This window comes from Bufo bufo, chromosome 7 (genome assembly GCF_905171765.1).
Source record: "Bufo bufo chromosome 7, aBufBuf1.1, whole genome shotgun sequence".
Lineage (NCBI taxonomy): Eukaryota > Metazoa > Chordata > Amphibia > Anura > Bufonidae > Bufo > Bufo bufo.
The window spans coordinates 189,685,908-189,698,090 of record NC_053395.1 but is presented as its reverse complement, the minus strand read 5'-3'; the positions used below and the strand labels follow the sequence as shown (position 1 = coordinate 189,698,090).

At 39.7% G+C, this 12,183-nt stretch overlaps 2 protein-coding genes across 2 annotated transcripts in view; one reads left to right on the top strand and one right to left on the bottom strand.

The window, feature by feature from the left end:
- The window catches only part of NOSTRIN (nitric oxide synthase trafficking), a 59,702-nt gene extending 56,911 nt beyond the window's left edge, over positions 1–2,791 (top strand). Inside the window, exon 16 of the mRNA XM_040441681.1 lies at positions 2,529–2,791. Coding sequence (XP_040297615.1) covers positions 2,529–2,644 — 116 coding nt within the window. The 3' untranslated portion in view covers positions 2,645–2,791. The remainder of the gene's footprint in view (positions 1–2,528) is intronic.
- Positions 2,792–4,912: 2,121 nt separating this feature from the next.
- LOC121008912 (bile salt export pump-like) overlaps positions 4,913–12,183 on the bottom strand; it is a 101,831-nt gene continuing 94,560 nt past the window's right edge. Inside the window, exons 27-29 of the mRNA XM_040441680.1 lie at positions 11,651–11,857; positions 10,387–10,533; positions 4,913–9,659 (exon numbers count right to left, since the gene is read on the bottom strand). Coding sequence (XP_040297614.1) covers positions 9,459–9,659; positions 10,387–10,533; positions 11,651–11,857 — 555 coding nt within the window. The 3' untranslated portion in view covers positions 4,913–9,458. The remainder of the gene's footprint in view (positions 9,660–10,386; positions 10,534–11,650; positions 11,858–12,183) is intronic.

Genomic DNA, 12,183 nt, shown 5'->3' with positions numbered 1-12,183 from the left:
CCATTGGCAACGGGAGCGAAATGAGCCGTGCGTTCAAGCAGGGTTAGCAACGCCACAGCGAACCGACCCAACAGGTGATCCTGCTGATCAAGTCTGGCAACCAGCATGGGTAGCGAGGATGGCCCTGTACCGTCAGAATTCATGGCTTGGTCCTAATGTCACAGAACCATGAACCAGACGTACAACAAGAGATAAGTGAAAAATAAGAAGGCTTTATTGAAAATAAAGCTGTAAAGCAAAAGTCCAAACGGATGGTGAAACCGAAGCAGAGTCTTTGAGAGGCCAGGGGTCAGAAACCAGAAGGGTAGTCAGACGAAGCCAGGATCAGGAACCAGCAGGGTAGTCAGACGAAGCCAGGATCAGGAACCAGCAGGGTAGTCAGACGAAGCCAAAATCAGGAACCAGAAGCAGCAGCAGTCTTAGAAGCATGTGAACACAGGAGGACCAAGCAAGGAACTGAAGCCACAGACCTCCTATATATATGAGCTAGGCATCCAGCTCCTCCCAGTGGGAAGGAGGAGCCGCAGGGTGGAAGGCTACAAGAAACCCAGAAACCAAGATGGCCGCCAGCACATGTCAAACGAAGGAGAACAGCAAGAAGGTAAGACCATGACAATTTTGGACACATTTTTCTTCCTTATATCAGTTCATGGCTGTTAAGGACATGTGTACGGACAATGGTTGTGGATCCACTGTGCCAATTAACTGGTGTGATGTGGGGCCAAACCGTAAGGGCATTATTCTGGCACTTCCCCAGTTTTCACTCTTTACCAAAATACAGGGATCCAGACTTCGCTGTGTGTTTGCGACCAGATTTCTACCTCCTGGGTACAAGTGTACTGAAAAACTGGTGAAAACACCAGAGATACTGGCATGACACAATGCACGAAGCACTGGCAGACAAACAGATCAGGAACCCATGAAGATGGACAACAAGAGCTAGACATATAGGGCCAGATTTATCATTCCTCTGACAGCTCACTCCACTTTCACATATGGCTAAAGTCAGTTTTAGCCAAGTCAGATTTATGATCGGCCCTTTAAGACTGTAATAAATGTGGTTTGACGGTAGCAGTTTATCCGTCAGTAAGCAGCTTTACAAAAGTCGCACATCTTTACGAAAAAGTCGCACGTTTTTATGAAAAAGTCGCATGTTCTATTAAAAAGTCTCATAAGATAAGCGTGGTCCTCACTGGAGTGAAATTGCAACTTTTTTGCGACTTTTTAAATAGTCCCAATAGTAAATCTGTCTAGAGATTCATTTACATAAGAAAACACGCCCACTTTCAGAAAACTGGCGAGCATAGTGCAGAGCAGAAAAAAGTCGCAAATTTGTGCGCAGTTTTAGCGTTTGCGCATTTTTTTGCGACTTTTTCACTCTATTATTCTGACTTAAGCTAATGATAAATCTGGCCCATAGACTTCAGGAACTAGAACACAGACTAATGGAATGGACTACAGGAACAACTACACTGTTCAAATGTAGCGGATAGTGGACGACAGTGATCAAGACATCACGGGGGAAGGTAGCAAGACGGTCACACTGTCGCAGTAGGGCACAGTTCATACTACCGGACAGATCCGTTATGCAGGCCATACACTTATATTATGGCGGAATGCATAACGGAATGTCTCTAAAGGCATTCTGTTATGCATTCTGTCATTGAATTGCGTTATGGTCCGTGGTAACGCAATGCATCACGCAATTTACCATAAACCCGAACTCGAACTCGAGCGAAGTTCGCTCATCCCAAACTGACACAGAACTCAGGACTATGTAGCAGACTTAATAATGAACTCATTCGTCGAACAGATGCAGACACACACAGCAATGATTAACCCTCGCAATATAGAACTGAGGAGGAGTACAAGCACATTGGCGTAATTCACACCACATGTAACAGGGACCAGGATACACGGTGCAATGGTACCACGGAATAGCTACACAGAGCAGCAAATGCTGGCACGGCAGTGCATTAGTACAAGTGAAACGCCATCTTAACTTGGCTAGCATACATGGACACTGGAAGGTTTATCATCAAAATATGAGCCAAATTTATCATAGCAGCTCAGGCTAGATAATAAATTTAGAACAAAGCTGGATACCTTGTTATAACTTATACCACCTATTGGTTGGCCTACTACATGTTAAGCCACATTCCCTCAATGGACAAGATGTAACATATCTAATATAAGATCCGCCAAATTGTGCCAGAATTCATTTGCAGCCACAATTGAAAATATGGTGATTATCTATACCATCTTTTTAGTTTTATGCTGATGATCTTGACAATTTTAAACATAGATAATGAAGGTAGATAATAGATAGATTATAGATAGATAGATAGATAGATAGATAGATAGATAGATACATTATAGACAGATAGATAAATAAATACCTTAGATAGATAAATACCGTAGATAGATAGATAATAGATAGATTAAATAATTGGTGTTTTCTCAATGTAACACTATTTTATATAATAATGTACTGTACTGTAATAATAATATACATTTCATTCCCCCAGGTGATTGTGTCATTGTCCACCGTAAAGCTGATGATGGGTGGTGGTACGGTACCCTTAATGGGAAGAAAGGTTATTTCCCCTCTACATATGTTGAAGAAATAAATTCTTCTACATAGACCCAGACCATGAAATCAGAAAAACACATTTATCTAAAAGATCTGTTTTTGTTGCTCCATAACTAGAGCAGTAATTGATGTATGGTGTTTACTTCAAGTGGAGCAGAAGAAAGATATAAAGGATGTTTCAAGTTACCTACCCAAAGTATAATTTGTTTTTCTTATCCGATGGCTGTCGGTGAAGTTCCTTTGCAGCAGTTGTCATATAATTCTCCCACGAACATGCACAAGAAATAACTGAGTACTTTGAGGGTGGGGAGAAACACCTTTCCGCCACGGAAAAACTGTAAATGGGACATTTTTGATTCTCTTCTATTATAATTTGGGGCTGTGGACATTCATCGTAGCTACTGTAAACTCTTATCAAACTGATAATCATATGGCTTAAATGAGTGATTATGCTGTTAGGAGTTCATAGAAAAGGGCTACACATCGAGCTATCAGAGCAGGAACCTGATGGGTCAGTGTGAAACTGAAGGCAATATGCTCTGCAGATAGACTGAAACTTAAAAGGGTTTTCCGAGATTTTAATATAGGTCATCAGTATCTGATCAGTGGGGGTCCAACATCTGGGACCCCTGCCGATCAGCTGTACGAGAAGCCAGTGGCGCTCCTGTGGCCTTCTCTCTGTTTTTCTTAGGCCAGTGACGTCACGTTCATGTGTCACGTGGCCTAGGAGCAGCTCAGCCTCATTTAAGTGAATGGGGCTGAGCTCGATTCTAACCACAATCGCTAAACAATGTACGGCGATGTGCTTGGTGAGTTGTGAGAAGGCAGCGGAGCTCACAAAACAGGATGTCATACCCCCACCGATCAGATACTAATGACCTATCCCGAAGACAGGACATCAGTATTAAAATCTCAGAAAATCCTTTTAACCCTGAAGAACACAAACTGTTGAACATTTTTAATGAAGACCAATGAAAAGATTATTTTTAGCCTAAAATGAGTGAAATACAATCATAAATAAATTGCCCTTTGAAGGTTTTTATAGCCTTTAAGCTTTATTACATAAAACAAGAAGGCACCTTTAATTTTGCCGAAATTATACACAGGCATTTATCCATTTCATATGGGCCAATGACCAGGAATGACCGTTGTTAGCAATGCTTGTTTTGCCAATTATAGGCATGTGTAAAAGGGCCTTCAAGCATGGAAACATATTTTATTTATTAGATTTAATGGATGTCAGGATTTTTTGTCTAAATGTATGAGGTGGCCATTACCTTTTTGCCTTCTCCTGCCGGATGCTTACCAATGGACCCATCAGTGGTGTCTATTGTAACCTCTGACTACAGTAGATATTAAAGGTGCTCTAAGAAAAAACATGGCTGCTCTTTTTTTTCCAAGAAACAGCCCCACTCCTGACTATGGTCAGTGTCTGGAATTGCAGCTCAGTCTTATTTAGAAGATTAGCTCTGTTCCTGCCAGAAAGCAGCTTTTTTTCTAATCACATATAGCACATCTTCTTTAAAGACAATGTCCATACAGCCCACCTGATGGGAATGCAAGACATCAGGCAGACCAGATTGTTTAAGACAATCCATGAAAATGCTGGTGAAAAGAAAAACACGAATGATTCCCTCTGAAAACTGGCATCACTTTGCCATCTGTTTCCTTTCAATTTTCGTATAAAAAAATGATCAGATCTGAGCCTGACCATCTTGTATGTCTGAATGAGCCATATGCAGAACTTTTACAGCAGGCAGTAATGGATGGACTTGATGTAATATTTAAGTCATTTCCAGACTCTCAGAAGAATGGATTGTACCTCATGTGCTATAATTTCCTGATCTGCCTGGCAGCTTTCAAGTACTGTATATATAATTTTCCATCTAGACATCAAATGTTTACATGCAACTCTTTGTAACCGTATGTAGAATGTTCTTTTATATAAATGCAGGGAAGATAATGAAAAATTGAACAGAACGGCTTATTGCATTTTTGGTGTAAATAACCATGAGCATGTAATAATCAAAATTTTGTTGTATACTAACTAAAAAGCTGCTCCTCGTGGGCAGAGCTTAGGTATTGACTTAATTGCAAATATTTATAGGAGGCCCTCATCGCTGCTGACTAAAGGGAATCTGTCACCAGGAAATTCACTGTTAGGCTACATGCACACGACCGTGCCGTTTTTTGCGGTCTGCAAACCGCGGCTCCGCAAAAACCGGAAGCCGCCAGTGTGCCTTCCGAACGGAACAGGCGGCACATTGTAGACATGCCTATTCTTATCCGCAAAACGGACAAGAATAGGACATGCAGCAAAAACTGCGGCTCGGATGCGGCCCCGAAAAACGGTCGTGTGCATGAGGCCTTAAATTAGGTATCGTACAACGCCTTGTGGAGCTAGCTCAGTTGAAGTTATTGATACCTTTCACTTAGTAATCAGATCTGGAGAAATGTCCTTTATTCCATATGCAAATGAGTAGTTAAGTGCACTGAGGGTGGGCCAGAACCACTCTTTGCACCCTTGGTCCTCCTGCCTCCTCTTCCAGCCTCTTGACTGATACGTGTAGGGTCCTGCATAGATATCTCACCTATAACTGTCAAGGAGGGGATGGCAGAGAAAGTAGGATTAGCTAGGGTGCACAGAATGGCTCAGACCCTCGGTGCACTTGACTTCTCATTTGCATATGGATTAAATGTTGTTGTTTTTTTTTCTCCAGAGTGAAGTAACCTAAGCCCTGGTTTAGTTAAATTTTATTTGCTAACATTTTAGGGCCTGTGGAGAGAGGACTTTTGCAATGACCTGTCTTTATGGAACATATGCCCCTGACCAAAGCTTTAATGGGGACAGTGTTTGTTTACATGTAGTACTTTACAGAGAAGGGTTATAGCTATAGGGATCTATATGTAGAGTTTTATGCTGATATACTTATGTAATTAAACAGCCCCTCCCCCAGAAGCAGAATCAATAAGGTTGGCCATACTGTATATTGGATAGCTGAGTATCCAGACGACAGCTATCTCTCTCCACACCTCCATACACATGTGCACCCGGCATGTTTGTGTCCTGAATGGGAGAAGGGCAGAAAGCCAGTGCATGGCATCTCTAGCAGCAGCTTATCACCTTGAGAACAAAAGGACTGGGCAGTTGAATTTCAACTTGCTGATCCTTATCTCCCCCAATATCGGAAGTCCCCATAAACATTTGATGGCTTCCTGGGACCTCTGAAACCAATCGGTTTGACCAACATTTATCTAATATGTTTGGCAAGCTTAAGGACCAGCACTTGAGGACCAAATCTCTGCTTTGTCTTGTTGTTGACTGTATGTTCTTCTTAACAATATCAAGACACTGATCAAAAAATGGTAATAGGATTTTTTTATATTGTACATTCAATGGATGTTTTCAGATGGCTGTATTGAGCTCACAATATGGCCCCAATACCGTAGATCCCCTCCTTTGGTTCCATTCAGCTGAATTTAAAAGGGTTCTCACACCTTACTTACATTTAACCTTGTATAAGAAAGTTTGTAATGTTTTTACATTCCAAAGTTACATGGATTGGCCACTCTAGAACCTGGTCATGTAACTGTCTTCTTCTGAAAAAATGTATTCTGCCTACAGTAAGGATGTATCACTTGTTGTGGACAAAGCCAGAACTATTCCTCTCCCTGGTGTATGAGCAGATGAGGTGGATTCAGGAGTTTGCATATGTGCCAGAAGGAGGAATGGTTCTGGCCCAGTCTACAATGGAAGTGACTTTTGGTCCATAGCTCAGGTTGAAAACCTGGAAATGATATGACATTGGATTTTTAGAAGATGAGTGCCACGTGACCGGGTTCCCAAGAGGCCAATCTGAGCAACTTTGGAACAGTAAGTATATTACAAACTTTCTTCTACAGAAAAGTGGTTTTAAACCCCTTTAAACCACATAGTGTCTTATGACAATATAAGTTCGGTCAACTAGGCTCATGAAAGCTTCAGGTATTAAAGCTTTAATATGAATCTAAAATGTGGCCACATTACGCAGTCAGAAGCTTTTTGAACAGCAGTGGTGAAAGTGAGTTACAGTAATTGATGTTTAGCACTGTTAATAGACCAAATAAAGGTAAAAAAAAATATAGTACAATAAAATTCCGGCTCCAGTATGACCTGATTATTACATATTCTGGATTACTAAACAGACATAAAAAGTCTATAAACCCCCTAGTAGGATTGGAAAACCTTCAGGGAGATCACCCAAACACAAGATTTACTGCTATAACTTTCCTTAGTTTCTCTCACTGATCAGTATTTTGCTCCTTGTTTTGTGAAGTGCCAGATTATTTTCTGGATACTGAAATAAAGGCATTGTTTCATCAAGGACAACTCCTTCTAGAATGTGAGCCACAGTACAATAATCTGATTGTCCCAGTTTCCACTCTTGGCACACAGCAGATTTTACCATGTTAAACTTTGGCCAGCTGTCATTATCCCTACAAGGTAACCATTCGATGTTCATCTGTGGTAATATATGATTGGTTTTGTGACCCTCAATTGGGCAAAGCTACTGCAAAGTGACTCTCCATTCTGGCTCATAGAGAGGATTATGAATGGGGAACACCCTTAATAACACCTGTATGCCTTAGCAGGGCATATGACCAGGGGTTATCTTCAGGAGTCTACCCTTTTAAAGGACCTTAACAATAATCATTTGTATCAACCGAAAGAAACAAAGTCATCAAGAGTTTTTTTTATAGTTATTTATTGCTTAGATTGTTATTGTAGACAACATGCAGTATCCATGAATCAAAAACTATCTATAGTATCAAATGAGATTATCTGCTGTGACAACAAACTATAAATTCAGCATATTGTCTATGGAATTGAGAAAATTCTGTTTACATTTACAGGAATCTGGCATTAACAAGGTCTTTCCTAATGGATTTTATTGAGGCATTTAAAATAGAGCTACATTCTTTAAAAGTATTTTAATTTTTGTTTTAATTTTTGAGGCAGAAGCGGTCTTTTTTATTACGATTTTTATTTTTAATTTGTCATTTTCATTCAGGGTGAAAGCTTTCACAATAACTTCTCACAGATTGCAAGCTTTTGTGAGCAGGGCCCTCATTCCAATTGTTTTAATGGTTGACTTGTTTTGTTGCTATGTTATGTATGATTTTGCTTATACATGAACCCTCTGATTGTAAAGTGCTGCCGAATATGTTGGCGCTATATAAATAAAGATTATTTTTATTATTGACCTCAGAGCTGCTGCACAGACATTAAGATCCCCCTAGTGGTGGCAGCAAGCAGTCAGAATGTTAACATTTAATAACTTGGCAGGGGATTTGGAGCTGCTGGAAAGAATTATTTACCAGTAATTAGTCCAAAATTTTCTAGCTATGCTGATTAAAAAACATTTGTGTTTTATGGGTGGACATTCACTACAAATATGTACAAATACGTAGGTGGTACCTAACTTTTTGATTCATAATATAGAGTGTATTAAAATGGCTCTATAATGTAAGTGATGTTTTAAATTATTGTTACTATTAGATGCCCATAAACAGTTACACACTTACTACTGAGTTCTAAAGATATTGTACATCCCTTGGGTATTCCTTCTGAAGAGGACACGCAAGTGGCCCATCAGGATCTGTGCTCTGTCAATCAGCTTCTCTCCTCCAATTAGTGTTGCTTAGAGAGATCTGGGGCTTGTGTAGCAGGTGCTGTGTGTGCCCATAGGGTTAAAGTTTTTTTTTCCATCCCAAGTATCAAATTCATTGTATGGATCATAAAATAATTGTATACACGCTGTTAATGCAAAGTTATGGCATTTACTTATACAATATAGAGGCACTTAGTTATAGCAATGTCAACGTCCACCTTATGAGATGAGTGTTGGTGGACAAATGCATGATCAGTCGTTCTCCACACAGCCAAGTCTCTGCATATTGGTCCACTTCTCAATACAGAATAGCTAATAGAAATAGCTTTCTGCCCTGCTTGTCAGGGAAGGAGAATAGCATCTTCAGTAGCATGGCTGTATAGCTGAAAAGACTCCTTCTATAGAGGAAATATAAGGGACTACATAGTCAGCTGCCAGAAGTGGAAGGAGTCTGATTCTGCTCAGAGCCTACACTACTTAGCATCATCACCAAGGGGGACACATGAAAACGAAAAATGGTGAAAATTTCAATTTCTATGCTAGAAACACTAAAAATTAAATTAAAGCAGCTTTTGGTATGAAAATAATTAATACGATAGCCCCTTTACCCTTATTTAAACCAACATCACAGACCCACATTTCACATATTTGTTATATTCTGTATATATTTATATAGATATCCGAGCTAATGTAAATTAAACATATACATGTATTAATAAATATATAATTACTATGTACACTCCAGAGAATGGTGAAGATGTGCTAACATTAGTGCCAGTGATAACTGGTGTTTATATCAGCCTCATATTCAATCTGAGGACTGCTGCAACGTGCACTAGCTTTCATACATCTCCCCCATTATGTAAGCAATTCCCATTCTCCAGCTTTGTCTATAAAGTTGTGTAAATCCTGAGGCTATAACATGGCTGGTACAAGTATGCCCAGTTGACCTTGCATGTCCAAAACCTAACATGCAAACACATGCTGGGAGTAATAATGAATAGCCCTTGGTAACTGGGTGTTACCAGAGGACAGGTGATTTTGTCTATTCCTGTCAATGCTAAGAATGTCTTGTACAAGTTAATGCAGCAATACAGTATGACTGTTTAGCCACTCTGCTATTCTTTGCATATAGTCAGAGCTACTCTATGGCCACATCTATATCTTCATTGTAAAGGACTAAGATCATTTACAATTACATTAGCATGTCCGCATTAACTAATAGGTGCTCCAGTTGTGACCAGTTTGTAGTAAGCTCCTTTCTTCTCCATTAGATCTTCATGATTTCCTTTCTCAATGACAATTCCTTGAGACATGACAGCAATGATGTCCGAGTTCTGAATAGTCGACAGTCGATGGGCAATAACAATACATGTACGTCCTTCTCTTGCACGGTCAAGGGCTGCTTGAACAGTCTGCAAAACACAATGAATAGAAGATGTATTAGGAACCATTGACATGGGACGATGCCCAGAGCATTCACATTTTGCAATCATATCCTCCGCATGGGGATGAGCGATCGCTGCTACGATTATTCATGCCCATAAAGAATCATTGTCTGTTGGCAGCACATCCCTATTTAGATGGTATGGTCTGTTGCCGACACATGATGATTTTAGGTGCCGCATGAAAAATGGCATCATCCAAACAACAAGTGTTTTCTCGTTTGTTGGGTGATTGGTGTCACCTTTACAAGGGGCACTTATCAGGAAGAAGCATTCATAGAAACATTCATTCATGATAATTGTCCTGATCCTCCACCCATGTACAGTAAAAGGGGCCTTAGTGTGGGGCCAAAAATTTTATGGTATGTAAACAGGATTTAGACTGTAAACAGGATTTGTACAAAGAACAGTAAGGGCATGACCACATGTTTCAGATGGTCATGGGACTGCTCAGCAGCTTTTTAGTTACTTAGATTGTCTATTTTCCTTAAAGAGGGAGACTGCATTGGATAATCTTTTTGTTCAAAGAGTTTCCTAGCAATCAGTTTTAAGTGTTTGATGTCCCTGCATGACCATTACTGGTGAAATGAACCATCGTACAGGTGACACTAAAACCAACTCTCTGTCCATGTAATTCAGAGACAAGCCATGTCCTCCAGAAAAAAAGTAGCTTCCTCCACAGAGAGAATGCAATTACCTTCTCACTCTCTGTATCAAGTGCTGAAGTAGCTTCATCGAGTAGTAGGATTTTAGGGTCCCGGATGATGGCTCTGGCAATGGCGATACGCTGTTTTTGACCACGAGAGAGTTGAGATCCATGCGCTCCTACATTGGTGTCATATTTCTGGAAGAAACACCAGATAGTTTTGTAAACAACGTCCTGAATTTAAAATGGTTAATGACAAGTTATACTGTAGATCCATGGTTAAAACCTTATTGGAGGAAAGAAGTCAGCTAAGATCTTACATGGTGGCACCACAGAAAACGAAGCCGGGTCTGACCTGATCTGGTTTCAATGTAGCAGCAGATTCATCAGCATTGTGTGGAAAGACTGGGTCACTGCCATTCATATGATGCACCAGTATTAATACATCTCACTTATTGTATTAGACAAGTATGTGATTTTCAAATGTTTTTACAATGATTGCTATTTTCCACCAATGAATTTAAGGAAAACTACACATAAACAGTAATTAGAGCAAAAAAAGACATTATTTTTGTGTTTCGTTTATTCTTAGGAGCTATAGTGGTATGGTACGGAGTACGGATGAGCGAATCGACTTTGGATGAAACATCCGAAGTCGATTCGCATAAAACTTCGTTCTAATACTGTACGGAGCAGTAGCTCCATACAGTATTAGAATGTATTGGCTCCGATGACCCAAAGTTATTGCTTCGTGAAGTCTCGCAAGACTTCACGCAATAACTTTATAAATTAATTTGTACTGTAAAAAAACATTTCCCGAACTCAGGTTCGGTTCGAAGGTACGAGTTCGGGAAATATTTTTTTACAGTACATATTAATTTATGAAGTTATTGCATCAAGTCTCGTGAGACTTTGCAAAGCAATAACTTCGGCTCATCGGAGCCAATACATTCTAATACTGTATGGAGCTCCTGTTCCGTACAGTATTGGAACTAAGTTTTATACGAATCGACTTCCTAGTAAGGAGCCAACACATGGCATACAGCTACTACTTTTTGCGACTCTGAAATTTAAAAAGAAAAAAAAAGAAGTCTGAAATGATACTGTCAGTACTTTTAGTAAAATGTTTGGATGAAGGTGGGAGAGCTTCCCACCTAAAAGAATAGAGGTTCTTCCACCCAATATTTTGTTCCATCAAAAGTTGAATCCTTTCTATTTTGCCCTAATGTTATAGGGTTGCTTAATCACCAAATATGTAGGTGAATTTAATCCTTAATGGATTGGCAGCAGAATGCATTTGCAGAAAGATACTCACGTCTGGTAGTTGCATAACAAAGTCATGTAACTGTGCTTTTTTTGATGCCTCAATCACTTGGTCCATGGTCAATTTCTTGGAGTTATCACCATACTTTATGTTGTCACCTATACTGCAGTCAAATAACACTGGCTCCTGGGACACAATTCCAATTTTAGATCGGAGAAATGAAACATTGACATTTTTGGAGTTATGGCCGTCGATCAACTGTATAAGAGAGGCATAAAGGAAACATCTGCAGTGAGAAGATTAGAAGACCCAGGAGAGACTTGATACACGCACTTGCAATACAGCAATGCAAACCAGAAAAATTAGATAGGGCAAATAAAATCCTAGGCAATTGGTCACATAGACTTTGTTACAAGAGTACAGAATGTTTTAGAAATACCGTATATAAAATGTAGATAATTATGTCTATAGAGAACAAGACTTTCTTTCACTTGATCGGAGCATCTGTTTGCTCATATTGAGAGGCAACTAAAATAGACATTTATAAAAAGCCACTGTAGATTACCCATTGTATAAAAATGTTC